Here is a 24,834-nt window from a genome sequence, read left to right on the forward strand (position 1 = left end):
GGCCCGGGGAGGCTGAGGTCGCTGTTTCGTTTGCTGTCTGGTGCGATCTGTAGCGGTCCGCGGCAGGTCGGTCGCAAAAGTGGGTACTGCAGGGGGGCGGGGCTATGTCGCGGCTGCAGCCCGTTTGGGCCAGCAGGGCCTGGAGTAACGGGACGTCGCCGCGAAGCTTCTTCCCCCGGATACAGTGCGACCCGAGTGGAGGCCGCGGAGCCGCCCTCCAGTCCTGAGGAACACTCGCCGCGCTCAGCCCGCGCCGCGGTCATCTCAGTACCGACGCTAAGCAGCCCAGCTAGCCTGGCTTGATCTAGCCTGTTCCTGGCAGGTGGGTGTCTGCCTTTTCCTCCGAGCGGTCCCGGACTGTGGGAACCACAATCCCCGGCAGGTCTCGCGCCTCCTCATTGCCTCATGGGACTTGTAGTTTTACCGCTGCCTGGCCAGAGCTCCTATCTTGGTGCACTGCCTCCTGGGGCTTGTAGTTTTTTCTTACGAATCTGGTGCCTCTGCGTCCTGGGCGGCAATACCAGGAGATTGCTGGCCTGAGCCAGCGAAGGCGGTGGCGCCGTACTTTGGAGTACAAAGAGAGAATTAGGCATATTTGCAAATAGAACTGAAGAACTCATGGGTTTCCTCTTCTCGCCAGGAAACAGGGAAGCAACCCATAGAACTGGGAAAGAGCGCCCATACAAGTGACCCTCGAGGCTTAAGCCCTAGGTGCCCGGTTCGGAACCAGATTGCAGGTTCTTACCATGACTGAAGACCTTAGTACAGTCTGAGGGTGTCTGCAGAGTGCTGATGGGTCTAGAGAACTTCGAGAGACGGACTGTCCAGAAGTAGGAGCCCCCCAGCCAGCTCCAGGACTCTTGTACCGTGTAGGAGGAGTTGGACTTGAGCTAGGACCTGGTCTTGCTATCCTGAGTAACAGGATTATCCCCCTGCCAATGCTGAGTGCTCAGGGGCAGGTAAGGGGAGAATGAGGAGCTGCATGATGGACTCAGCTAGATCCAGCTGCAGACAGTACTCTGTTAGTGTGTAGGAAGGCGAAGGCAGAGCCTTTTGGAGCTAGGTAGTCATACCTGGCTTCCCATATTCTCAGGTAGCACTGCACTAGTCCTTCCAGCACAAGAAGCCCCATCCCAAAGGACATGAAGCTACTGGAGAACTCCAGCTTTGAGGCCATCAACTCGCAACTGACAGTGGAGACTGGAGATGCCCATATTATTGGCAGGTAAGGCTGGAGGCTCTGGGGATCAGACTCTCAGAGGCCACTATCTTGGCCCCTGAGTTAAATCCTCAGCTCAGGGTCAGTATGCTCCACGATGCTGCCTGCATTTTGTAGGATTGAAAGCTACTCGTGTAAGATGGCAGGTGATGATAAACACATGTTCAAGCAGTTCTGTCAGGAGGGCCAGCCCCATGTGTTGGAGGCACTGTCCCCACCCCAGACTTCAGGCCTCAGTCCTAGCAGGTAAGCTGAGGTGGAACCTATATTTTGGGGTATGTGGGATGGTGAACAAGGTTGACATTTATCTCTATTTAGACTGAGCAAGAGCCAGGGTGGTGAAGATGAAAGCCCTCTAAGTGACAAGTGCAGCCGCAAGACCCTCTTCTATCTGATTGCCACACTCAATGAGTCCTTTAGGCCAGACTATGACTTCAGCACAGCCAGAAGTCATGAATTCAGCCGGGAGCCCAGCCTCAGCTGGGTAAGGATGGGAAGAGGGACCCAAAAACCTTATACTCATTACCATTGCCCTCCCCACTTTGAGTAGGTTCTTGCATTCTACCTGCTTCCCTGGACTCTTGTCATCCCTGTAACCTACTGTAGGTGGTAAATGCAGTCAACTGCAGCCTGTTCTCAGCTGTGCGGGAAGACTTCAAGGCCCTGAAGCCACAGCTGTGGAATGCAGTGGATGAGGAAATTTGCTTAGCTGAGTGTGACATCTACAGGTGGGCTCACATCTTTGTGGGTAGACATGGCAGGTGTATGTGGCAGTGGGAGGGAGCCTCATACTTCTGCTTTTCTCACTCTTCAGCTATAATCCAGATCTGGACTCAGACCCCTTTGGGGAAGATGGAAGCCTCTGGTCATTCAATTATTTCTTTTACAACAAGCGTCTAAAACGAATTGTCTTCTTTAGCTGCCGCTCCATCAGGTTGGTACCATCGCCCCTCCCTTTCTCCATCCCCTCTGTTCAACTCACACCATTCCTTCACTGGCTTTTCTTACTCTCCCTGGGAAGGCCTGGGTTAAGTGTTCCTGAGACTGCTGTTTCTGTCCCCACCCAGTGGCTCTACCTACACACCCTCAGAGGCAGGCAATGCATTGGACTTGGAACTGGAAGCGGAAGAGGTTGATGAAGAGAGTAGAGGTGGAGGCAGTGAGGGCAAGGCAGAGACCAGCACCATGGAGGAAGACAGGTGTGGTGGAGGTGGAGGAGGCTGCAGTCATGGCCCCAAACTCCGGAGCCTGGAGTGGGTAGGACCCTCTGCCTGGTCTGGGTGGTAACCTCCTGAAGTCCTATTGTGTGCCAACTTCTTCCTAGGGTTCCAGTGATCTGTATGTGATGAGGAAAAGTAGAAGTCTCAGCTTCGTCCAACCTTGACCAATGCCTGGACCTGCCTACCTAAGGAGCTCTAGAGCCTCCCCAGATGCTGGCTACACCGCGGCACTGCCACTGTCCTGGCGCTGCCCAAGGCTATACCTGCCTTGCCCTTTGGCTTCAGCCTGTGGATGTCCACATACCCCTGCAGGCCCTTACTGCCCATGCTGTGGCTGAATTAAACAGCACAGGGCCTGAAAGAAAAGTGACTCTGCACCAACAGTCTGCCACAGACAGGACAGCTGGACCACAGAGTTTATTTTTGTATTTCTTACTGGGCCTGTACACTCCAGCTCTAAGGGCCAGTGACTTGAAGCCCTGTTAGTGGTGCCCACTGTTTTATGGGGTCTGGTTTTGGACCAGCCCCTGGTGCCCACTTTTGCCCCCCCACCTTACCAGGTGGCCACATGCACTGAGTGTCACTTTGCTGCAGCTCATTCGTTTCCAATAAAAGTTTCTGTGACTTAGACGGAACTTCCGAGTTTGTGGGGGCGGGGCCTGCGTCATGGGGCGGGGCCAGTAGCGTCTGGTATCTTAGCAACACCTACTGCCTTTCCGTTACTTAGTCTCAAGAGCTGTTACACCTCTCACCTCTGGGACTGTCCGTGGTAGACATGGAGAACACCATGTTAGATGCAAGCAACGTCTTTCCATCAGAGGGCGACAACTTGGTTATGGACACAGACTTGTATGATCAGGATGGCTATGATGTTCCAGATCCTGGGGTACTCTCAGAAAAGAATGGTGAGGGCACCTACTGTTGTCTAGGCACCCCACTAGGAAGCAGATGTTTCTCAGGCTTTGTTCGTTCCTGGAGGTTGAACTTCCTTGGGCAGTCCTTGACCCATTATGTCTCTCAGAGGAGGGCTACTTGTTGCTTACCACCTCCACAGTTGGAGCACAACACTATAGTGACACCATATCCTCCACTGACTTACAGAACTGGGTCTGTTGGAGGGACCACAGGTCCTGCAGCTCTTCACAAATAACCAGAGGTGGCGGAACATGACACTGCGTTCCCGTGCCCGACAGCTATGGCTATACCTACGTGCATACCTCCATGACATTGTGGAAAAGGTGTGACTCTTATGAGGTTTCTAGTTGGGCTCTGCCCTAGATATACTGGGCACCAACAACACTGGTTCTTTGGAGTTTCTCCAGGCACAGGAGCTCATGCCTTCACTACTCACATGCACATCTGTGTACTCTGGCCTGCAGGAGAAAAGAGCAGAGCTGCGGGTCACTCGGATGACACATGGGCTGGAGCCACTTCGTCGTCTGGAGGTAGCAGCTGGACTGTGCTCAGTAGCACAGGACCCAGTGGGTGAACGCTTCGTGTTACTAGATGGTGCAGGTTACCTGCATCAGCATACCAAGGATGGCTGGGTGCAGGCAAAGCTGAAGGCTCCTGTGGTGCTTCATGGGCTAGTGACTGTGCCTGGCCCACTGGGAGAAGTGGGCCGTTTTGTAGGCTGGGGTCCAGCTGGACTGACCATATTAGGGCGAGACTTCCACCTGCTCTGGCTGAGCCAGCCACAGGTGAATAAGACACTGGGCCAGGAGCCTCTTTGTTGCTTACCAGTGCCCAGTCTGGGACTGTTGATTGTGGCCCAGGTGGGAGGCAGCCTGGAGCTCTGGAAGTTCCGTTCAGGTGGTCGCCGCCTGGTGTTCTGTGGCTCACCTTTGCAACCACCACCAGGCTTGTCTGGCTCTCTCAAGCGGTTGGCTCTAGGGCCAGAAACTGACCACTGTACCCAGCATTGCTTCGCTGCCTATGGCTCGGCAGTTCTCACTTTTGATCTGGACTCCTGGACTCTAATAAATGTGTGCCAGGATCTGCATAAAACGTGAGGGGAGTCCAGGGACAGGTAGATGGGAGGCAGATCCCCTAAGGAGAGTCAATTACTTAAAGGGCTGTGCTAAATCCACTGGGCTTCCCATTCTCTCACTTCTAGCATCATCTCAGACCTGGAGTACTGTGAGGAGGTAGAAGCCATGGTGACAGCTTCCCGGGACAGTACCGTGAAGGTGTGGGAGGCTGATTGGCAGATCCGGATGGTGTTTGTGGGCCACACAGGTGTGCCACAGTCTGGCAGCTCTTGCAGCCCTTCTCTCTCACCCTGAGCTTGCCCTTCTTCAGTGTTGGCTGCATCCCAGGAACTCCTTAAGCTAGGATGTGCCCTTTCCTGCAGGCCCAGTGACAGCTATGACAGTGCTCCGGAACAGCTCACTGGTAGTGTCCGCCTCACAGGATGGGACGCTTCGCACATGGGACCTGAGGGCTGCAGCTCAGGTGGGAGAGGTAACATTGGGTTGCTGGAGCCAAGACATAGTCTCTGAGAGAGTGAGCCATTTGCTGGCTCCTGCAGGACCTGGCTGGCCGGTGCTCTCTCTCTGCTCAAAAACTGTGGAACTGTGGCGTGTGTGTGACCTCTATTCACCATTAGCCCAGCTATCAGCACCAGTGATCCATGTCCAGGTGGCACCCATGCTGCCAGCACCAGCTGAGCCATCTCTGCCCTCTCGCCTTGTATGTGCATGTGCAGATGGGTCGGTCTACCTGGTGTCAACTGCTACAGGACGAACTGTGAGTTCACTGCTGCTGGAACCGGAGGACTGTGCAACTGGGGTGGTTTATTGTTTGTCTCGAGAAGCACTGTGGGTGCTGACACGCTCAGGGCACCTAGTGCGTGCCAATGCAGCACGATGCCCTATGGTCGTGCTACACCGCCTGAGTCCACCTCCACCTCCAGCCCCACAGCCCTGCTGCCTGCACCTGTATAGCCATCTCACAGACGCTCGTAGTGCATTTACTTGCTGGGAGATTGTGCACCAGAATAAGGGTGACATGCTACGCAGTGCCATTGCCTGGGCCTGGAAAAATAAGAACAGGTGGGCACTACAGCTATCTGAGGCTGGATTAAGGCAAAATGTGGCTGACTTAGTGACAGAGCCTTGACCAACAGCTTTCATCACTTCTCATAGGTTCTTACCAATGATGGGGCACTCTGATGGCACACTGTCTGTAATGGATTGGCGCACATCAGAGACAATCTTTAGGACAGAAGCACATAGCCCAGGACCAGTAACTGCTATTGGATCCACCTGGAACAGCATTGTGACTTCAGGTCAGTACCTTTCCTCCCTCAAAGACAGCCTGGGAGCTCCTGCACCTTCCAGAAGTCCCAACTCTGGCTCTTGCTACCCAAAGGTGGTGACCTGACAGTAAAGATGTGGCGTGTATTCCCATATGCTGAGGAGAGCCTGAGCCTGCTACGTACCTTTTCCTGTTGCCACCCAGTGGTAATGCTCTGTGCTCTGGGCAAGCGCATCACTGTAGGCTTTGAGGATCCAGAAAGTGCCACCTATGGCTTGGTGCAGTTTGGCCTGGGTGACAAAATACGCTGTGACCACCGGCCACAGGATGACCCTATGGACCACATCACTGGTGAGTAAAATGGAGCAAAGGTGAAACCTGTGTCCTTATTCTCAACTGCTTCCTGACCTTAGTTCTGCCCCTAGGCTTATGCTGCTGCCCCACCCTCAAGCTATATGCCTGCTCCAGCCTGGACTGCACCATCCGAATCTGGACTTGGGAGAACCGCCTGCTACGGTGTGCTGGGGCCCTATATGTGGGGGCAGCTATAGCCTAAAGGACAGCCATTAGGGCTCTTTTAACCTCTGCTTCCCATTAAAGACCAGGGGCTGGACTGAGGGGGACAGGCTCTTGCCCCTGTCCCTGCCTCAGGTTTCTACTCTGTGAAAAAGGGGCTAGACTCTGGGCACTCTTATAGGCTCCTGCAGCTGGATGGTCCCCCTCAGGCCCTGGCCTTCTCCAGCAACAGTGGAGATCTGGTACTCGCACTAGGTTCCCGCCTCTGCCTGGTATCCCACAAGCTCTACCTACCTACATCCTATCTGGTTAAGGTATACAGTGAGATCAAGGGGGTTAAGGTGGGACTGACTGCTGCACATGAACAGTATGAGGAACAAAGCCCTCCCTGCTTCTTTAGAAATTGTGTCAGAAGGCCCCTGATGTGGTGAAAGACCCTCCACTGCCACTGACCAGCCAAACGCCACTGACATCCACCCAGTTGCAGAGGCTTGCCAGTCTACGTGGAGCAGCCAGCCTCAGGTCTGCTGGCAGGGTTACTCAGCTACTGTGGAGGGTTCTACCCAGCCCTGGGGGCAGAGTTAGCATAGCTGTATGCTCCCAGTGTGAGTTGTCTACATTCCCGAGTTCCTCTGGTATTGCCACATCTTAAATCATCCCAGAATCTTTTCTCCTGTCTGGTCCTAATTCCAACTTCTAACCTACCACACTGGTAATGCCCAGAATTCCACCTATGCCTATTTCTGTCTACAGTGTCACCTTGCCCTTCATCCATCATCAGACAGCAATACTTCAGCAGCCAGTGTTGAAGGAGGTAGTACCAGCCCAATGCCCATCCACACCCAGTTTCAGGCCACAATCTCTCAGCCTCTGGCCTGAACTCTCATGGTTGTTTGCGAAACACATGACAAGTTTTCAAAGAAGCATAGGCTGACCACTGATCTCCACCTCAGGACTTGAAGGATATCATAGCCCGGGATCAAGACCTTCAAGAACTGAGACAAGGACTACTAGTCCCAGCAGCTCGGCCCCCACTCCCCTGGAAGCGACGCCAGGAAGCCTTTGACAATTACTTACATTTGATCTATGGCTCTGACATACTGGTAGGTGTGGGATCAGTCCTAGACCATACCATGATCTTCACCCTATCTGATACAAGCTTCCTTTTTTTTTTTTTTTCCCCTGTCCTAGGACATAAAATCTGGAAGGGAGTCCTTGCAGTGGAGCACTGTGGGCCCCTTCACAGAGAGAGAGTCCCAGGACAAGGGGGTCCAGCCTGGAGCTGCCACCAGTGGTGGGCAGGCTACATCTAGTGCTGATGTTCAGCCAGCGTCCTCACCTTCAGCCCTCCAAACCCCAGGAGCCCCAGGCAGGCGCTTTGCCCGTCCTCCCCGAGTCTCCTTGCCAATTCCACCCATTCACCGAATGGTGCATAGCCAGGCATCCCAGGTGAGGCCTTCTGCCTTTCCCATATCCATCCATGCCTGACACTGTGAGCCCTACCCCAGCCCCTTGTACCTCCTTGTATACCCTAGCTTCTAGCACGTTCCTCCCTGAGCTGTGAGCTGGGCCTCAGTTTGGATCTGCAGCTGCAGTGGGATCAGTTTGGAGGAGAGATCATGGACCTGAACACATCCTACTACCTGCGGCACAGGGTGAGGGCCCCTATTCAAGGACCATTTCAGGGGCTTTGGTGGCTGTGTTCTATTCTTACTCCCTGTCCCTCCCTAGGTTCCACTGTTGCTGCACAGAAGGCCTAAAGAGCCTCTCTCAAATCTTGGTGGCTTCTTTCCTGCCACCATACAGCCCAACATGGTGAGATCTACCCCTCCTACCTCCCACAGATGGCCTTTCCTAGGGGTCAACTCTTAGCATATCCTATCTCCCTTCACTGTAAGCCATTGTGTCCCAATCTGACCTAAGGGCCATGTATACTGAGCCTATAGGCTCAAGGCTTAAGAACCTGTACCTCTCCAGCCTGGCCAGTTCTAGTGTGGCTATGGGTTTGGTCTCCTTGCTACTTTGTAAGGACTAGGCCTGAGTCAAAGGTCCACCATGAGTGGTTGTTTCTGCATACCATTCTCCCCTGCAGCACTGCTACATTCCCTTTAGACTTTTTCTGGAAGACCTGAGTTCTTGAGCTTCAGGGGAGTAAAGTCCTGTGGGGTCAGTCCCTCAAGATTTTCCCATACTTGGTCATATTAGGCACCCAGGCAAGCCCTAGCCCCTTGATAGCACATACCAGACTCTTGTTCAGGTGTATTCTTAGCCCTTCCAGCTTGGACTGGCCTATCTACTCAATACATGGACCTCTCTCCAAGTTCCTTTCTTCCTTCCCTCTACCATGGTTGTTATAGACATGCCTATTTTAGGTTAAGTTCCCTGGAGAGCATATGTGTAGTTGGTTAGTGCTCACCAAGGACCAATTACCTCTAGATTCTTCTCTTCATTTATAGTTCATATCCCATGAGATTACCCTTCTATAGGGTTTTCCAAGCTGAACCATCCATTTGTACGTTGAGAACAAAGGCTACCAGTCCAGTCTGGTTTTTGGTATCCCATGGCTATGTCCTAGTGATTCTCAACCCAGTCTGTTGCCCTCCACATCTAGCGACGTACTCGACCCATCAGTTTTCCTGGCTGTGTGCCCAACTCAGTGATACTGCGTCAGATGTGGTTGCATGCAGAGGTCAGCTGCCTTGGCTCCCTAGCAGAACTCTCTACCCAGCGCAGGCTCAAGGCAAGGAGTGGAACTTGGGACTATCAGGGTGGGCCTTGCTATCTCCACAGCCTGCCACATGTTCTCTCCCATCCTTCTGCAGCCACCTGGAAGCCAGGATGACGAGTGGCTAAAGCGCCGGAAGCATTCTACTGGCAGGTGGCGAAAGAAACTTATTCAGTGGCTTAATAAGTCACGTAAGAAAGAGGAAGAGAAGGTTGATGAAAAGGATGATGAAGAAGAGTTGGAACTAGACTTGGCCTCCTCTCCCCCATCTCCTGAAGAACAGCCAGAACCCTGGGAACCAGCCACTCAAGTAGGCACTCTAGACTCTTATGATGGGTGAGATTGGTTTTCAGAGATAGATCTGAAGCTTCTGTCATTTCCCTTAGATCTCCAAAGACTTGACCACAAAACCTCACCGTGAAGCCTCCAAGACCAAGACCCACTTGGCTCCCCACCATTACCACCACGGGCGCTCACTCTTGGAAGAGCGCTATGGGCATTTGCCCAGGTTCCTGCATTATTTTGTTGTTCAGAACTGGTTCAAAAAGCTGTTCCCTATCTTTACCCTGGAGGTTAGGAGACTCTGGGAAGCTGGGAAGCCCAGGCTGGGGTTGGGGAGAGAAGGCAAGGGCTAATCTGCATGTAGAGTGGAATTGGGGATGGGCAGGGCTTCAGCAACTCTTTCCACAGGCCTATCCAGAGATGGGCACCATAGAGGGCCTGGCTTCGATGTTTGTGGACTTCCTGCTACAAGCTACCTGGGCAGATAGAGTGAATATTCTAAATGCTCTGCTGAGACTGTTTCCTGATATGAGCAGTGAACTCTGCAGCCGGTTACAGGCCAAACTCTTGTACTTGCTCAATCAAGACCAGCCCCCTAGCCTCCAGGTGAGTCACTCCACAGTACCCTGTATCCTCACCTACTTCCAGAACCAACCATGGTTCTCTAGTTCCATCCCACTCCTGAGCCTAGGACAAGACTCAGAAGCAGTTTGTGATGCTGGCTCTGCAGTTGCTCCTGGCCTGCAGCATGGAGGTCCTTGATGTGGTTTTGGAGATTATGTCCTACTACCTCTACTCTCCAGTTGACTGTCAGTGAGTTGAGCTCCTGCTGGGTTTTCCCTACCAGCTTGGGAAGACCTGGGTTAAACCTCATCTACCTGTTCCAGGCAAGAGCTCAGGAATCTGCTGAATGGGCTGGGCCTGCATGACACACAGGGCTTCCTGTTCAAGGAGATGACAAGCTGGTCTGAGAACTTCAACCTTGATTCCAAGGCCACAATACGCACACAATGCCAACAGAAGCTTGAGGAAATTATCCTTCAGGTCTGGTGGGCCAAGGGCAGGGTAGCTTACCTACTGGAGGGACCTGTTGCTTTCTTCAGAGATCTCTCAGAAGACCACTAGTGGGTGCCCATAGGAATGCCCCTGGGTTTCCCCCAAGCAGAACATTTCTCAAGAGCTCCCTACACAACAGAAGGCTTTACTGGGATGGGGGATGGATGCTGGAGGACGCACTTTCTCCCTGGGGATATGACTCTAGTAGAAGGTGCAAGGGTCCTTACTCCATGGGTTACTCTCCTGTAGATGAATAACTTGGAGCAGTCTGTAGCCAGTGTTTCTCTGGAGCCCCCCAGGGAGGTCTCCTCACAAGCCTCCCTCATTTCTGGGGCACCCTTGCCTGCTTTGAGCACCTCTTGGATACCCTCACGAGCATCAGAAGTGTCCTTGCGTGTTCAAGAGCTGGTGGTGTCACCTGTGCCTTCATCTGTGGAGCCTCTGGTGTCTACCCTAGACCTCCAGGCTGCAAGCACAAAGGCACATTCACGAATCCGGCCAACCAAAAGAGTACTAGCTGATATACTACAGATCTTCTGTTCTGAGGACCACTTGCATGTCCCTATGCCTACTGCAGTAAAAAGAGGGCCACCGCCACTGGAGGAAACAGAATGGTCACACTCTCAAATGATAGACCTGTTTCATATTGATGTGCTTAATTTATTCTGTGAGAAGCAACAAGCACACCAGCAGAGCTTGATGGAGGAGGAGGAGCAAGGACACATACCTGGCTCACGCTTAGGCCAGCTTCGGCCCAACATTGTGGTGCCGCCGCCCCGGGATCGCTGGTGCGCATGATGGTGGGCACATTGGGTTAACCTTGCATGGGTTGCAGGAAGGTTTGACTGAATCCTCTCCCTTCTTTAGGCTCTATCCCATTTTTCGGCTGCAGGAGACCAAGGAACAAAGCTTTGGGATGTTTCTCAGGGGTGAGTGTACACAGGGGTAAGAATTGAACTCTAATGTCCCCCCTACCACTCAATCTCAGCTTATAATTTCACTTGCCTGGCTCTCTACATCCAGGTCACAGGCTGTACCGCCAGGGCCCAGCTCGCGATGGCTCCCTCCGGGTGCTAAAGCTGCCACTGCCACGAGTGGAGTTGCAGCCCTTTCCTCCAGGTTGGCCTGCACCCCCACGGGCACTGCCCCCATTGCTCCTGCAGCCTACATTGCAACGCTACTTTCTGCCCCAAGATACAAACCCAGACACCTACAGTTGACTTGGGGGACAGATAGTCAAGGCTCCAATGCCAAGGCCCAGTCCTACTACCTTGGCAAATCACAATATCATGTTTGGCCTGAATTAAAAATATACACACACACATTTACTTATTGTATGTACATACAAGTTCACTTGTGTACAAATGCACATATGTGTGTATGCTTATGGAAGCCAAAAAAATTGATGTCAAGTGTTCACTGTTCTACATCCTATTATTTATTTTTGTTTTTTTGGGACAGGGTTTATCTGTGTAACAGTCCTGGCTGTTCTGGAAGTCAATTTGTAGATCAGGCGTACCTAACTCTGTCTCCTGAGTGCTAGGATTTAAAGACCTATTTTTATCTATTTATTTATTTGGAGACAAGAGTCTCTTACATAGCTCTGGCTGTCCTAGAACTCACTATATAGACCAGGCTGGCCTCCAACTCACATCCACCTGCATCTGCCTCCTAAGTGCTGGGATTAAAGGCATGTGTCAACACATGTATTAGTGTTTTGCATATATATATATATATATATATATATATATATATATATATCAAGTGGATCTCAGCAGTAAGATGTCTGCAGCAAGTATACTAATGACTGAACCAGATGACATTTAAGGACAAGGAGCTTGTGCATAGTTTGGTGCCCTCTTTCCTTTGTTCTCCAAGCCCAGGGGAGAGTGCTCTTCTTTTTTTTTTTTTTTCTTTTCTAGGCTGCTGGTTTTATGGTTCATATGCTGTCCTGGTTACTGTTTTTGTTTGTGAGTAACATTATATAAGCTAGAGTCATTTGATGAGGGGGAACCTCAACTGAAAAAATGCTTCCACCAGACTGGTCTGTGGGCAGCCTGTGGGGCACTGTTCTTGATTCATGATGGATTTGGAAGGGCTCAGCCCACTGTGGGTGATGTCACCCCTGGGCAGGTGCTCTTGGATTGTATAAGGAGAGAGTCTGAGCAAGCCATGAGGAGCAAGCCAGTAAGCAGCACTCCTGAATGCTCTGCTTCAGTTCCTGCCTCCAGGTTCCTGCTTTGAGTTCTTGTTCTGACATCCTTCAGTGACAGACTGTGACCTACAAAGTATAAATGAAATCAACCCCTCCCTCCCCCTTGGTTCACAATTCTAGGCTGCAATCCATTATTGTGAGGAAGTCAAAGTAGCAGGAACCTGGAGCAGTTAGTCACATTAAATCCACAGTCAGGAGTAGACAGCAATGACTCATGCCTGCTAGTGCAAGTTTGCTTTCTACACTCTTAGAAAACCCAGGATCCCCTTCCTAGGGAATGATTATCGCCCACAGTGGGCAAAGTCTTTCTATTAATTCTGAAATCCTCCCACAGACATGTCCATAGGTCAACTTAATCTAGAGGGTGCCTCATTGAGACTCCCTTTCTAGGTGATGCTATCTTGTGTCAAGTTAACAAAGTCAATAAGAAGGTTTTGGATTTTCTGTTTTGTTTTCTGAGACAGTCTCATTCTATAGACCAGGCTGGCTTCACATATATGATCTTCCTGCCTCAGCTTCTTGAGTTGGGAGATTAGACATGAAGCACTATGCCTAGCTGATTTATTTATCCATCTATGTTTTTATTGGCATCTATTAATATTTATACATAGGATCTGGGGATCCAAACTCCAGTCCCCAAATGCCTTTAATCCCAGCACTTTGGAGGCAGAGTCAGGTGGATCTCCCTAAGTTTGAGGCCAGCCTGGGTTACAGTGCAAGTTACAGGACAGCCAGGGCTACACAGAGAAACCCTGTCTCAGAAAGAAACAAACTCCAGCCCTCATGCTATCAAGGCAAGCACTTAACCATGGGTCCCTTTTTAATACAAAGTTTTAGAAAACACTCTTTCTGCTGGGCAGTGGTGGTGCATGTCTTTAATCCCAGCACTCAGGAGGCAGAGGCAGGTGGATCTATGTGAGTTTGAGGCCACCCTGGTCTACAAAGCTACACAGAGAAACCCTGTCTCAAAAAAAAAAAAAAAAAAAAAAAAAAAAAAAAAGAGGAGCTGACTGACTGCTGGTAGCTAGGCAGGAGGTATAGGAGGGACAGCAAGACAGAGGATGCTGGGAAGAATGGCAGAGTTTCAAGCAGATGCAGAGAAAAACAAGATGAATATGCTGTGTTGAAAGAAGGTACCACCAGGTGGCAAAGGATAGATAACAAATATGGGTTAACTAATTTAAAATGTGTTAGCTAGTAACAAGCCTGAGCTATTGGCTGAGCATTTATAAATAATAAGTCTCTGAATTGGGATTGGAGAAACTCTGCCTACAACTATGTAGACCAGACAGGAGTCAAACTCACAGTAATCCAATTGTCTCTGCCTCCCAAGTGCTGGGATTAAAGGCGTGCACAAGTGCACAACCATACCCATCCTCTCTCACCTACTTTTCTAGATTTGGATGGGCTGGTATGGCAAAGAAAGGAAGAAAGGAAGGAAGGAAGGAAGGAAGGAAGGAAGGAAGGAAGCAGTAAGGGCAATGGAGACAGCAGCAGAGCTGCAGAAGACGTATAGAGCAGGAGCAGCAGTTGTAACGGGCCTTTGTTTGGGCTGCCAGCTCCAGAGTAAAGATATGGAGACTTGTTACTAATTATGAAAGTGTGGCCTTAGCTTAGGCTGGTTCCCAACTAGCTCCTAAAACTCAAATTAACCTGTTTATATTCATATAAATTCTTCCACCTAGTTCATTACCTCTCCTCTGTACTGTGTGTCCAACTTCCTCCATGTCTGGCTGCTGAATCTCACACCTCAGATTCTTTCCCAGATTCTTTCCTCTTCTAGCTATTGGCCATTCAGCTCTTTATTAAATCAATTAGAAGGTGTCTTAGGCAGGTAATGTAAAACAGAGGCACATATTTACACAGCATACAAAGAGATTATTCCAACAAGCAACAGAACAGTAGTAGAAACAGTGGCAACTGCGACTTTAAGAGGCAAAGGGTAGCCTCTTCTCAGGAACTGTATCACTAGTTACTGTCAAAAGCTGGGAAATCTGGACACTTAGGCCCACACAATAGCTAAAAAACGCTTGTCACTGTAGTGCTAAGGGTCCCAGTCTGTATTTAAGGCTTCATAGGATCTGTTAACTGTTGCAGCTCCTAGCTATCTCCTTTGCTGACAGAGCTTATGGTTAGGAAAGCTGCCAGGAAACAGCCCTAGAAAAGGACCCCAGGCAGCTAATTGGTAAGAGATGCACAAGAAGCACCGAATGAAGTATTGTCTTAGAAAAGACTCCAGTACTGAAAGAAACTGTCTCCTGTCAGGCGGTGGTGGTGCTTGCCTTTAATCCCAGCACTCGGGAGGCAGAGGCAAGGGGATCTCTGTGAGTTCAAGACCAGCCCGGTCTACAGAGCTAGTTCCAGGACGGCTAGGGGCTGTTACACAGAGAAACCCTAGAGAAGGTCGGTGTCCTCTCACCTGTGCTAACAGATGTGCCAGTGGAAGGTAAAGAGAATATGGAGCCCCAGAAAAGCAGACCAACTAAGAGGCAAGGAAGGGAGAAATCAAACAGGGATCTAGCGAACTGTGCAAGCAGTGTCCGTCAGCAGGCTCCCCCAAACCTTCATCTATAGATTCACTAGCTAATTAGTTCCCTTTGTCCAAGCCTGTTTGAGGCTTCTGTCACTTAAGAACTCCTGTAATTCCCTTTGTTCAAGCCTTTTGACTTAGGCTTCTGTCACTTAAGAACTGACAAATGCCCCAAAGTTAGCCTCTCTGTAAAGTCAGAGGCTGGTCCAAAGCTGTCTTCTCACCGCGGAGTCCCATGTCATCGGGTTCTAAACCCGGGGCTATTGGGTAGCAGCAACAGTCTGAACACCAAGGGCCCGGGCTTCCGAGTTCCCAACTATGAGTCCTGGCCTCGTGGTTCTGACGCCGCTGAAGCAGAGAAGCAGGTGTGAATAGGTTTGGCTCAGCAAGCAAACACGCCGGGAGACAGCAAGAGACATACAAGAGGCAGCCGTGAAAGTCGCTGCAAGGACTTAGGGTTTTCTGGGTGTGGGTGTGGGTATAGGATGGGGGGTAAGAATGCTCCCGCATCACCTACGAGCTCAACACCTAGACGAAATTCCAACACCGTGGCCCACAGTGCCTTGCGCCTAGGTCGGTCCCTCCCCACCGGCTGGGTCCTCAACCTCTGATTGGTCACAATGACTTCCGCCTTTCCGGAGGCGGGTCCTGGCCCTAGTGGTGTAATCGGTGGCCGAAACTGCCGGTGGCGTGAAGGGCCCTGCTTCGGGGCTCTCGGGTGAGCGAGGGTTGTTAGAACAGGAGGCGGGCGCAGACATGGAGGCGGCGGAGCTCCTGCCTTTCCTTGTGCCTGGCGCAAGGGCAGACTTGCAGGCGGCCGCGGCGCAGCACGTGTTGGCGCTGACTGGTTCGGGCTCGGGCCGCACGCTGTTGGCAGGACAGGCAGCGCTGCTGCGGGCTCTTGCCGAGCTTGCGGTGGTCCCGGCCCCAGCTCCTTCCCGCGACGCCTCCCGCGCGCTCGTGAACTTGGCTGCTGACCCCGGCATGCACCGGCAGCTGCTGGCGGCGAACCCGGAGCTGCCTGGCCGCTTGCTGAGCTGTGTGTTGGACCCTCAATGGCCATGGGCTGAAGAGGCGGCCGCAGTACTGGCCAATCTGAGCCGCGAGCTAGCTCCATGTGCTGCGTTGATGGAGAAGGTGCTGGCCGCTGAGCCGGAGCGGCTAGGTCTGGAGCGGCTGGTCAACGCACTGTGTACACCCACCTACAACGCGGCTGCACCCCTGCATTACCTGGGGCCTCTGCTTTCCAACCTTAGCCAGCAGGCGGAGGTGCGTGCCTTCCTCCTGGACCCGGACAGGTGAAGCCCAGGCACCTGCGTGGGCGGGGGGTGGGGAGTGTAAGTGGACAAGGACAGCAGTGATTGTGGCCTTCCAACAGGTGCGTGGTCCAACGGCTGCTGCCTCTTACCCAGTATACAGACTCCTCAGTGCGGAGGGGAGGAGTGGTGGGAACACTTCGGAATTGCTGTTTCGAGCATCGTAAGTGACAAGGAGGGAATTGGACCATTGTTGGGTGGGGACAGGTCCCTCGGGACCCAACGGGCCAATTCCTTGATCCCCTTCCTTGTTCCCACCTCCAGTACACCACAAGTGGTTGCTCGGGCCCCATGTCGACATTCTTCCCTTCTTGCTATTGCCCTTGGCTGGGCCTGAGGAGTTTTCCGAGGAAGAAATGAACAGTGAGTGACTTAGATGGTTGCCTCCGGGTTTTCTAGGCTGGAGGGAAGGACGCAAGGGGAGAGGGAGAAGTGTACAGGTCTGGAGTCCCTTCAGAAGTCTTTAAAGAGGAGACTGGTTCTCCCAACACACTTTTATTTACTTTTCATTGGTTTAAATCCGGGAAGGGTACAGCATCACATGGATTCTGTGTCCAATGGCCTTTGCTGGAAAGTTTCTTTGGAATTTGGCATGAACCATGCCACTATTCCCATCACTCTGGTTTTGTTTGGTTTGCCTGCAGTTGTCACTGTGGTTTTATTTATTTATTTATTTATTTTGCTTTATACACATAAGCACATTTCTTGACCAAGTAGAATTCAGTTTCATCTCAGGCATAAACACCTTCAATTTTAAGAGAAGAGCCGTGTGCTCTCTTTGGTTTCAGAGACCTCGCTTATAGCCAGCAAAAATGGCCTTGCACCATAGCCTTCTGGACATATTTGCCTTTTGAAAGTCCTTTCCCAGCAGGCCCCAGGAACCTGCCCCCAAAGTTCAGCAGCAGGAACTCCCCTGAGGCTCACCCAGGGCTCAGGTGTCCAACACAGCTCCCACTCTCAATCCTAGGGCTGCCTGTTGACCTGCAGTACTTGTCACCAGACAAGCAACGAGAACCAGATGCTGACATCCGGAAGATGCTCATTGAAGCCATCATGCTGGTGAGCAGGGGTCTATGATGTCAGTGCCTCTCCAAATACTTGTTAGTACCTGAATAACCCTTACCATCTCCCTAGCTGACAGCCACCGCACCAGGTAGGCAACAGATACGGGACCAGGGAGCTTACCTGATCCTTCGAGAGCTGTACAACTGGGAGCCCGAGCCTGATGTTCGAATGTCTTGTGAGAAGCTTATCCAGGTGAGTGTAGGGCCAGAAAGGCTAGGGAAGCTGTGCCCACAGCCAGTGAGCTGCTCACCAGCTTCTTCTGCTCGCAGGTGCTTATTGGTGATGAGCCAGAGGTTGGCATGGAAAACTTGCTGGAGGTGCGTGTGCCTGAAGATGTGGAACACCAGCTGCAACAGCTAGACCAGCAAGAACAGCTAGAGCTTGCTCAAGAGCTCAGAGGCAGGGGTGCCCCACAGACCTGAAGATCCTTTGGCCTAAGTGCCAGCTCCTTCTGCCTTTGCCAGTGTCCCATAGGGTCCTAGGGTAAATGCCTAGTAGATGCTGAGAAGCTCAAGGACACTACCCAATTCTGTGCCCTGTTGCAACCAGCAAAAATGCAAGTTGTTCAGTGTTGCACTGTTGAGCTGGAGCCGGCCCAGTCCTATGCCATAGCTGCCTACATGTGAGGCAGGTAGCTGATGGCCACGAGAGCTATGGGGAGCCTGTTTCCAGACACTAGTAGGGCTGTCCTGAAAACACTGCAAGCCCTGGGGAGTCAACTAGAGCTTTTCATTCCCAAAGACACTGAAGGATCTGGACATGGGTTGTCTTAAAGGTGCAAACAGTGCTATGAGCCCCAACCTTTGGTGTCTTTTTGCTTTCCTCGCCCAAGACCTCTTTGAAAGACAGACCGCATTCGAATCCTAGGGTCTTCCTAGGATGCTTTGCCCTTCTAGGCCTATCTTTGGATCACTTGCTGAGTACTGTTTCCATTTTACTATCTCTGTGATACCAACCTTTAGTTTTGGTCTTTAGTCCCAGGTTGAATTGAGTTTAGCTATTTAGATAGAACCTGCTCCTCAGTTATCTTCCTTGAGCCTAAGTTGCCTTTTAAGACATCCAGACCCTCCTGCTGGGTACATCTTGCCTACCTCTACAGAGATTCTCCTAGGTATTCCTGCAGCATTCATTCCTATACATCCCTACTCCCAGCTTTTGGAGCCTACTCTATCTATGCAGCCCTTCCTCATTCTGTAGATACCATGGCAAATCTTGCTCCACTATGTCCCCTTTTCTGAGCCACAAATCTTGATCCACCTATGTGAAACTTTTGTATGCAGTCCTCCTCAGCAGCGGGTCCTCCCAGGTCCTTGGAGCCTGTGGTCTGAATGAGAGTTTGCAGTGTTTATTCCACTCTATACCTCTGAAGCTGGAAAACTGCTTTTTTATGTGTTTTGCCATGACTAGGTGTTTCATTGGGTACCAAGAGTCTCCCCCTGCCCCCCATGATGCCTTCCAGCCCTCTGTTAAAGCTTTGATACTCTTAGGTAGCCGTGTTGGGTAGACTGGTATTTTCCCTCTGACCCAGATCCCCAAGTAGGTAATGGTGGAGCTCTAGCCCAATGAGATACCCAGAGGCCACCCGCCCTCTCTGTGTAGATTGCTGCATCCTCAGCTCCACAGAAAAACATTTTTATTTGCCCACACCCACCCACCCTCAATTGACCACATAGTGCTCAGGCATAGAGAGCCCCACCTGTCATGGTGTGCCATAGCCCAAGGCTGGTAAAACCAATTCCTCTGGTGAGGACTCAGATACCGCATGGCTGGGCCAGGGACACTCTCCTTAGAGATGTCCTGCCTCTGGAGGTGCTGCAGCTTTTGCTTCTGGTTCATCATATTTCTTCCAGGCTCTGTGTTGCCAGAGGTTATTGCTGACTGGGAATGGTCCTGTTCTGCAATGGACCAAAGCAGAGGATCTTGTAGAGTGTTAGAGGCACTGCCTGCAGCCCAACAAGCCACCTGTGGGCCATGCCCCACCTCGGGTAGCACCAAATGTAGAGGATTATGTGTTCTACAGGCAGCATCCAGCAGTGAGCAGCTACCTGCTGTAGGTCCAGGTGTGCACATGGATGCAGCTGAAGCAGCCCTCTGATCAGGTCCCTGTACTCTACAGGAGAGAGGGCTCACTGCTGGAGCCTGCCAGTAGCCCTGACACATACCCACTACAGAAATGGTGGCAAATTGAGAGGGATCTTTACCTGCCTGGTAAAGGTTCAGGGGCTTCTGCCCATTATCAAAGGGAGTCTGAAGCACAGAGGAGGGGTGAGGCATTCTGGACTAATGCCATGTATTAAGTAGGATTGCTACTCTTTAGTCAGGTCCACCCTCAGCTCAGCTTTCCCGACATGCAGTTTGTGGATGGTACTTTTCTAGCCTATGGAGTAGGCTGATACCATTATCATTCTCTTTGCTGTGGCCCTGGTCTCTGGCTGCTCTCCAGGCCTGAGCTGGGGCTTGGAAGGAGCATGGAATGGCGTTGCTCACCTTGGGACAGCCCTGGCCTGAAGACTGGACCACGATGAATCAGATGCAGCATATGATGGGGCTAGTGTTCCTTGAAGGGCAGCTTTCCAGACACCATGGCGTGAAGGATGATCCTTCTGGAGATGAAGCTTCCTCATGGGTGTTGACCCTCTTAACTAAGCCCACCAATGGTAACTGCAGAGGACCTAGGAGGGAGGTCCTGTAGAGAAAGCTAGGGTAGCTGGAAGGTACCTGAGAGGGTAGAGAACATAGGTTTGCTGGGGTATTCCAAGGAACCCACAGAGAAGTTGACAGGCAGGCCTCCCTCACCATAGTGTGATGCTTGCCTTGCAAGTCAGAGGATAGCTTAGGATTGTGCTTCATGCATTCATGTGTTACATAGGTAGACCTTAGAGAAAGTACCAGAGCCAATCTTGGAGGAGAGCAGGTAACCATTGTCCATGCATTCTCCAATCTGCTCCATGAAGATCCTTCGATCCAGCTTGCACTGGCTCTAGCTCCTCATGGGGAGCAGGGTGCCACAGAAGGTGGCTTGCTGGGCCAGCTTACTTATTGTCAGTTAGCTGGGGGTAGGGACACAGCTGAGGTCTAATTTGTTTTAGAGGGCAGAGACTGGGGAAACAGAAGGCCAGGGGCCCTGAAGCTCCTTGGAGAAAACATCCAGTATTCTGAAGACCTACTGGGTTTAAGGCTTAGAGTGTATAGTTTTTGAGAGGCTCAGGGGCAGGAAGATAACACAGCTCTGGACTAATTGGAGAGTGAAGACTCCAGGAAACTGGGTGTAGGTTCTAGAATAGAAGGTTCTAGAGATGCACCTGCATTGTGTCCTCAAAGTGATCATCTTAAGGCTTGTCATCTCTGAGGCCATCTTACTGGATTAGCCCTATCCAATGCTGTGCTCACTTTTTGTGGGCTGAGAACTCATGTGAAGGCCTAGCACCAGGGTGAGGCTTTTGTGGGCCACTCTACATGTGATTGAATATAAAAGACCTTTAAGGATTTATTTTCAGTGAGAGAGAGAGAGAGAGAGAGCTCACAGGGGTTTTGTATATCTTGGAGCTGGAGTTTTAGGTGGTTCTGAGCCACCTAAACTGGGTCCTGGAAACTAAACTTGAGTCCCTGAAAAAGCAGTATGTTATTAATTTGCTTTTAAAGAAATTGGGAGGGAGGTGGGCAGTGGTGGTGCCTTTAATCCAGAACTGGGGAGGCAGAGGCAGATGGATCTCTGAGTTCAAGGCCAGCCTTGTCTACAGAGCAAGTTCCAGGATAGTCAGAGCTACACAGAAACCCTGTCTCAAAAACAAAAGTAGCAAAAAATTTGGAAGGGTTAATTCTTCTAAGGACATAAAGAAGTCAAAAATGATCAGCCACTGTTCCATTCCTTGTGGGGTGTCAAAGCCACAGTTAAATGAGTCATATTTGGCAAGAGTCAGTCCAGGGTTCTCTATCCTGGTCTCTTCTGCTGGATATTGATTTTTGACCCAGTCCAGACCCGCTACAGGAAGCTTACCACCTAGATCTCTCTTCAGGTTTGAATACACCTTCAGGGTGAGCAAAGGCCACCAACTCAGACTACTCTGCCAAGGCATGGAACCTACCCTCTTGTTTTGAACTCAGCTGACCTTTACTTTGCATGTGTCACATGCTAATTGCTATTCTAAGTAGCCATTTTAGCTACATCTCTCTGATCACGTCTGATAACCTGACCACACAGATGTATGTGGGTGAGTCTTTTTCTTTGGGCCACCAGCTCACAAGTAATGATATGGGGATGTTAAATATGACAGCTTGGCTTTAGCTTAGGCTTGTCTCTCTAACTTTTTTTTTTTTTAAAGATTTATGTGTAGTGTTCTGCCTGCACATATACCTCCAAGCCAGAAGATGGCACCAGATCTCATTATAGATTATAGGTGGTTGTGAACCACCATGTGGTTGCTGGGAATTCAACTCATGTCCTCTGGAAGAGCAGCCAGTGCTCTTAACCTCTGAGCCATCTCTCCAGGCCCTCCCTCTAGCTTTTATAACAAATTAGCCTGCTTTTATTAATCTGTGTTTTACCCTGTGGCTTTTTACCTTTCTTTCATTCTGTTTGTCCAACTCACTCCATGTCTCATTAGTATCTCCTCTGTACCTTGATTATCTCCTCTTTCTGTCTCTCCCAGGAAATCCCACCTATACCTCCTGCCTAGCTATTGGCCATTCATCTTTTGTTACACCAAACACAGCAATATATTTTCACACAGTGTACAAATATCCCACGACCAGACGTGCCAGAGGTAGGTCATACCCAGGATTTCAAATCTGAATGCAATGAAATAATACATGCTTTACAGATGATGCAATTGAGGTTCAGTGTTTGCAAAGCCCAGCCAAGTGAGAGGTCTCTGCTGTGAGCTGGAGGGACCAGCATATCCAGCATATCGACTAGTAGGCAGCTGTCCTGATAGTATTCATAAAGTCCTGAAATATGGTAGAGGTCTAATGAACCTTGGAGACTTGTGTCTTCCTGCACTGACGTCTATAGGTGGATGTCGTAGGGCTGTGGGTACATGTGCCATTGGGTGAGGATGGTTGAAGGTGGGTGGCCATTTTACATCTAGAGAACAAAAAGGAAAAGTCATGACTCTCTCCAGGCCCAGCAATGCCATTGAGCTGCTGCTATCCAGAGCCCTTTCACCTGTAACAGAACCAAGTGGGAGCTAGAAACTTTCTTTTTTTTTCCTTTTGTTGTTGGAGACAGGGTTTCTCTGTGTAGCCATGGCTTTCCTGGAACTCACTCTGGCTGGCCTCGAACTCAGAGATTTGCCTGCCTCTGCCTTCCTAGTTCTGGGATTAAAGGTGTGTGCCACCACTTCCTTTCCAAGATTTTATTCTTAATTTCATGCATTTGTGTGTGTGTGTGTGTGTTGTGGCATTGTGCACTTGAGTGTGGGTGTTTGTGAAGCTTAGAAACTTTGGTTCCATCTGGAGCTGGAAGTTCACCTGGTTGTGAACTATCCAATGTGGGAGAGAGCAGAATGTGCTCTTAACTGCTGAGCCATCTCTATTTGCATCCTGATTAATCCATCAACTCAACTGAGTTTTACCCAGAATCTCATATGCTGGGTCTTATGCTGAATGCTGAAATTAAATTGTGATACATGCTGGGCAGCTTATTGCTTGGGTAGGGAAAAAGACTGCTGTGGCTGTGGAGGGACACAGGACTAGTGGGGCATGTTGGGCTATTGCCATAGCTGTGCCACTGCAAGGCTTTTCAGACTGGAGAGTGAGTTGTCCATTGTGAGCTTGGAAAGACCTCCTTCCCTGGCAGTTGCCCCAGTTAGTCCCTTGTATTTTCTGGCATCTTCCTTGGACATGACCCCATCTGCAGAATGCTCCATTATCTTGCCCATAGATAGCCTGTCTTTCCTTTGGGCTCCATCCTCACAACAGAAATAGGTTCAAGTCCCTCCCACTGAGGAAAAAGAATTAAGTCTCAGTGTTTGCCTCTTAGAACCCTCAGGCAGTTACCCTCCAGGACCCCATTCAACCACAACTTGATTTCCACATGTAACATATGCTGTCAGGCCTGGATATGTGGGAGCTAACTGCTTCTTTTTTCTCCATGGCTTCCCCCCAAACCCCCAGACAGGGTTTCTCTGTGTAGCTTTTGAGCCTGTCCTGGAACTCACTCTGTAGACCAGGATGGTCTTGAACGCACAGAGATCCGCCTGCCTCTGCCTCCCGAGTGCTGGGATTAAACGCGTGTTCCACCACCACCCGGCTTCTCCATGGCTCTGTTGCTTTTAGAACACTGCCCACAACTTTCTTTTGTTTACACACATCTGGTTCTTTGCCAGGTGCTCAGTCTTCCTGGCATATTCCTCCCCCAACTTTCCCAGGTAGAAGCTCTTACTACCTTTGCTTTCTTGGCACCAAAACCAAACAAACCTCTTCCCAGTATTTCCTACATGCTGTAGTATGCCTCACTATTCATCTACGTTTTTATTCACATATTTCCAGGCTCAAGGGCTTTGTTTTCACCTGGAGCTGGACATTACAGCTAGTTGTGAGCTGTCCAGGTGCTGGGACGTGATCGTCTTAATTCCCAAGGTCATGCTGATATGTTGGATATGTTCGTTTTAGGGGTCTGTAAACTATGGGTTTTAGGTATCTTTTGGTGATTAGAATATGGCAATACCTGGTGTGTGCTCAGGACAGCTACACCAAGTGTGCTACTGCTTCTCACTTTCTTTTTTCCTTTTTTTTTTTCTTTTTTCTTTCTTCTTTCGAGACGGAGGTCTCACTTTGTAGTCCTGGCTGTCCTGGAACTCACTGTGTAACTGTATAGGCAGGTTGGCCTCCAACTCATAGGGATCCACCTGCCTCTACCTCACTATGCTAGGGCTTTCTGTTGCAAGCGGAGCCTGACTTGTTTCCAGAACAGCGCTTGCGCAGACAGCAGCAGCAATTCTCGAGCTAGTCTCGTGGTCACCCGACCGCAGGGGTACTCGGTTGAGTTTAAGGAGGAGTCAGTGTACCTAGGCACTATAGGGCGTGGAATGTGGGGGCGGGGCTAGCGTGAGGGACGGAACTCCGACCAGTGAGCATGGAGATCGCATGGAGGCGGGGCCAGATTGCCGAGCTCCAGGCCGCAGTTAGCCAGAGGGCTGCGGGGACGGGCTTGGCGCGCAGCTCCGCCCACAGTGGGCCGCTTAGGCACAGAGGGCGGCTCCCTGACTGTGGCGGTGGTGGAGGCTCATCAGGTAAAGGGCTTGTTGAGGCACATCTTTGGTGGCGGAGGCCAGGCATCCTTTGGGGGAACTTGGACCAGAGAGCCTAGGGCCTTCCCTTCTGCCAGCAGCACGAGAAGCTGTGTCAGGAGGCGTCTTCCCAAGGTCAGCAGGCCGGTGCCAGGAGGTCCTGGGAGCTCCCAGGTGTGCCCTGTGCCCAGTGGGCCTGGCTT

At 50.9% G+C, this 24,834-nt stretch overlaps 4 protein-coding genes and 1 pseudogene across 5 annotated transcripts in view; 4 read left to right on the top strand and 1 right to left on the bottom strand.

Annotated features, from left to right (window-relative positions):
- The first annotated feature begins 185 nt into the window (after positions 1–185).
- On the top strand, positions 186–3,067 carry Maf1 (MAF1 homolog, negative regulator of RNA polymerase III). The gene is made up of 8 exons (XM_051189207.1): positions 186–322; positions 1,094–1,225; positions 1,337–1,465; positions 1,538–1,703; positions 1,826–1,947; positions 2,034–2,153; positions 2,287–2,418; positions 2,544–3,067. Exons 2-8 carry the CDS (start codon positions 1,143–1,145, stop codon positions 2,563–2,565), a joined length of 774 nt encoding a protein of 257 aa, XP_051045164.1. The 5' UTR covers positions 186–322; positions 1,094–1,142; the 3' UTR covers positions 2,566–3,067.
- A 26-nt stretch (positions 3,068–3,093) lies between these two features.
- Positions 3,094–11,693, top strand: Wdr97 (WD repeat domain 97). Its single transcript, XM_051189208.1, has 24 exons — positions 3,094–3,344; positions 3,541–3,677; positions 3,819–4,447; positions 4,556–4,677; positions 4,793–5,492; positions 5,586–5,728; positions 5,812–6,048; positions 6,123–6,213; positions 6,395–6,527; positions 6,614–6,735; positions 6,967–7,027; positions 7,167–7,316; positions 7,405–7,662; positions 7,749–7,868; positions 7,945–8,028; positions 8,825–8,963; positions 9,049–9,248; positions 9,325–9,510; positions 9,629–9,826; positions 9,912–10,033; positions 10,108–10,264; positions 10,526–11,064; positions 11,144–11,205; positions 11,300–11,693. Exons 1-24 carry the CDS (start codon positions 3,215–3,217, stop codon positions 11,494–11,496), a joined length of 4,917 nt encoding a protein of 1,638 aa, XP_051045165.1. The 5' UTR covers positions 3,094–3,214; the 3' UTR covers positions 11,497–11,693.
- Positions 11,694–15,506: 3,813 nt separating this feature from the next.
- Hgh1 (HGH1 homolog) lies at positions 15,507–17,983 on the top strand. Its single transcript, XM_051189098.1, has 7 exons — positions 15,507–15,594; positions 15,686–16,319; positions 16,400–16,500; positions 16,602–16,700; positions 17,305–17,396; positions 17,472–17,594; positions 17,672–17,983. Exons 1-7 carry the CDS (start codon positions 15,507–15,509, stop codon positions 17,822–17,824), a joined length of 1,290 nt encoding a protein of 429 aa, XP_051045055.1. The 3' UTR covers positions 17,825–17,983.
- On the bottom strand, positions 17,894–20,394 carry LOC127225609 (testis-specific serine/threonine-protein kinase 5-like; annotated as a pseudogene).
- Positions 20,395–24,504: 4,110 nt separating this feature from the next.
- The window catches only part of Mroh1 (maestro heat like repeat family member 1), a 71,151-nt gene continuing 70,821 nt past the window's right edge, over positions 24,505–24,834 (top strand). For both annotated transcript variants that reach the window (XM_051189209.1, XM_051189210.1), the window contains exon 1: positions 24,505–24,634. The gene's annotated coding sequence lies outside the window, so the exon portion shown is untranslated. The remainder of the gene's footprint in view (positions 24,635–24,834) is intronic.

The sequence above is a fragment of the Phodopus roborovskii genome, unplaced genomic scaffold (genome assembly GCF_943737965.1).
Source record: "Phodopus roborovskii unplaced genomic scaffold, PHOROB, whole genome shotgun sequence".
Taxonomy (NCBI): Eukaryota; Metazoa; Chordata; class Mammalia; order Rodentia; family Cricetidae; genus Phodopus; species Phodopus roborovskii.

Bases quoted from the DNA above. Each gene is read 5' to 3' on its own strand.
- Maf1 (XM_051189207.1), top strand. From the start codon at position 1,143: ATGAAGCTACTGGAGAACTCCAGCTTTGAGGCCATCAACTCGCAACTG. The intron at 1,466-1,537 runs GTAAGCTGAGGT...ATCTCTATTTAG, and splicing joins TCAGGCCTCAGTCCTAGCAG to ACTGAGCAAGAGCCAGGGTG. The intron at 2,154-2,286 runs GTTGGTACCATC...GTCCCCACCCAG, and splicing joins TTTAGCTGCCGCTCCATCAG to TGGCTCTACCTACACACCCT.
- Wdr97 (XM_051189208.1), top strand. From the start codon at position 3,215: ATGGAGAACACCATGTTAGATGCAAGCAACGTCTTTCCATCAGAGGGC. The intron at 4,678-4,792 runs GTGTGCCACAGT...CCTTTCCTGCAG, and splicing joins GGTGTTTGTGGGCCACACAG to GCCCAGTGACAGCTATGACA. The intron at 7,869-7,944 runs GTGAGGGCCCCT...GTCCCTCCCTAG, and splicing joins CCTACTACCTGCGGCACAGG to GTTCCACTGTTGCTGCACAG.
- Hgh1 (XM_051189098.1), top strand. From the start codon at position 15,507: ATGGGGGGTAAGAATGCTCCCGCATCACCTACGAGCTCAACACCTAGA. The intron at 16,320-16,399 runs GTGAAGCCCAGG...GCCTTCCAACAG, and splicing joins TTCCTCCTGGACCCGGACAG to GTGCGTGGTCCAACGGCTGC. The intron at 17,595-17,671 runs GTGAGTGTAGGG...TTCTGCTCGCAG, and splicing joins CTTGTGAGAAGCTTATCCAG to GTGCTTATTGGTGATGAGCC.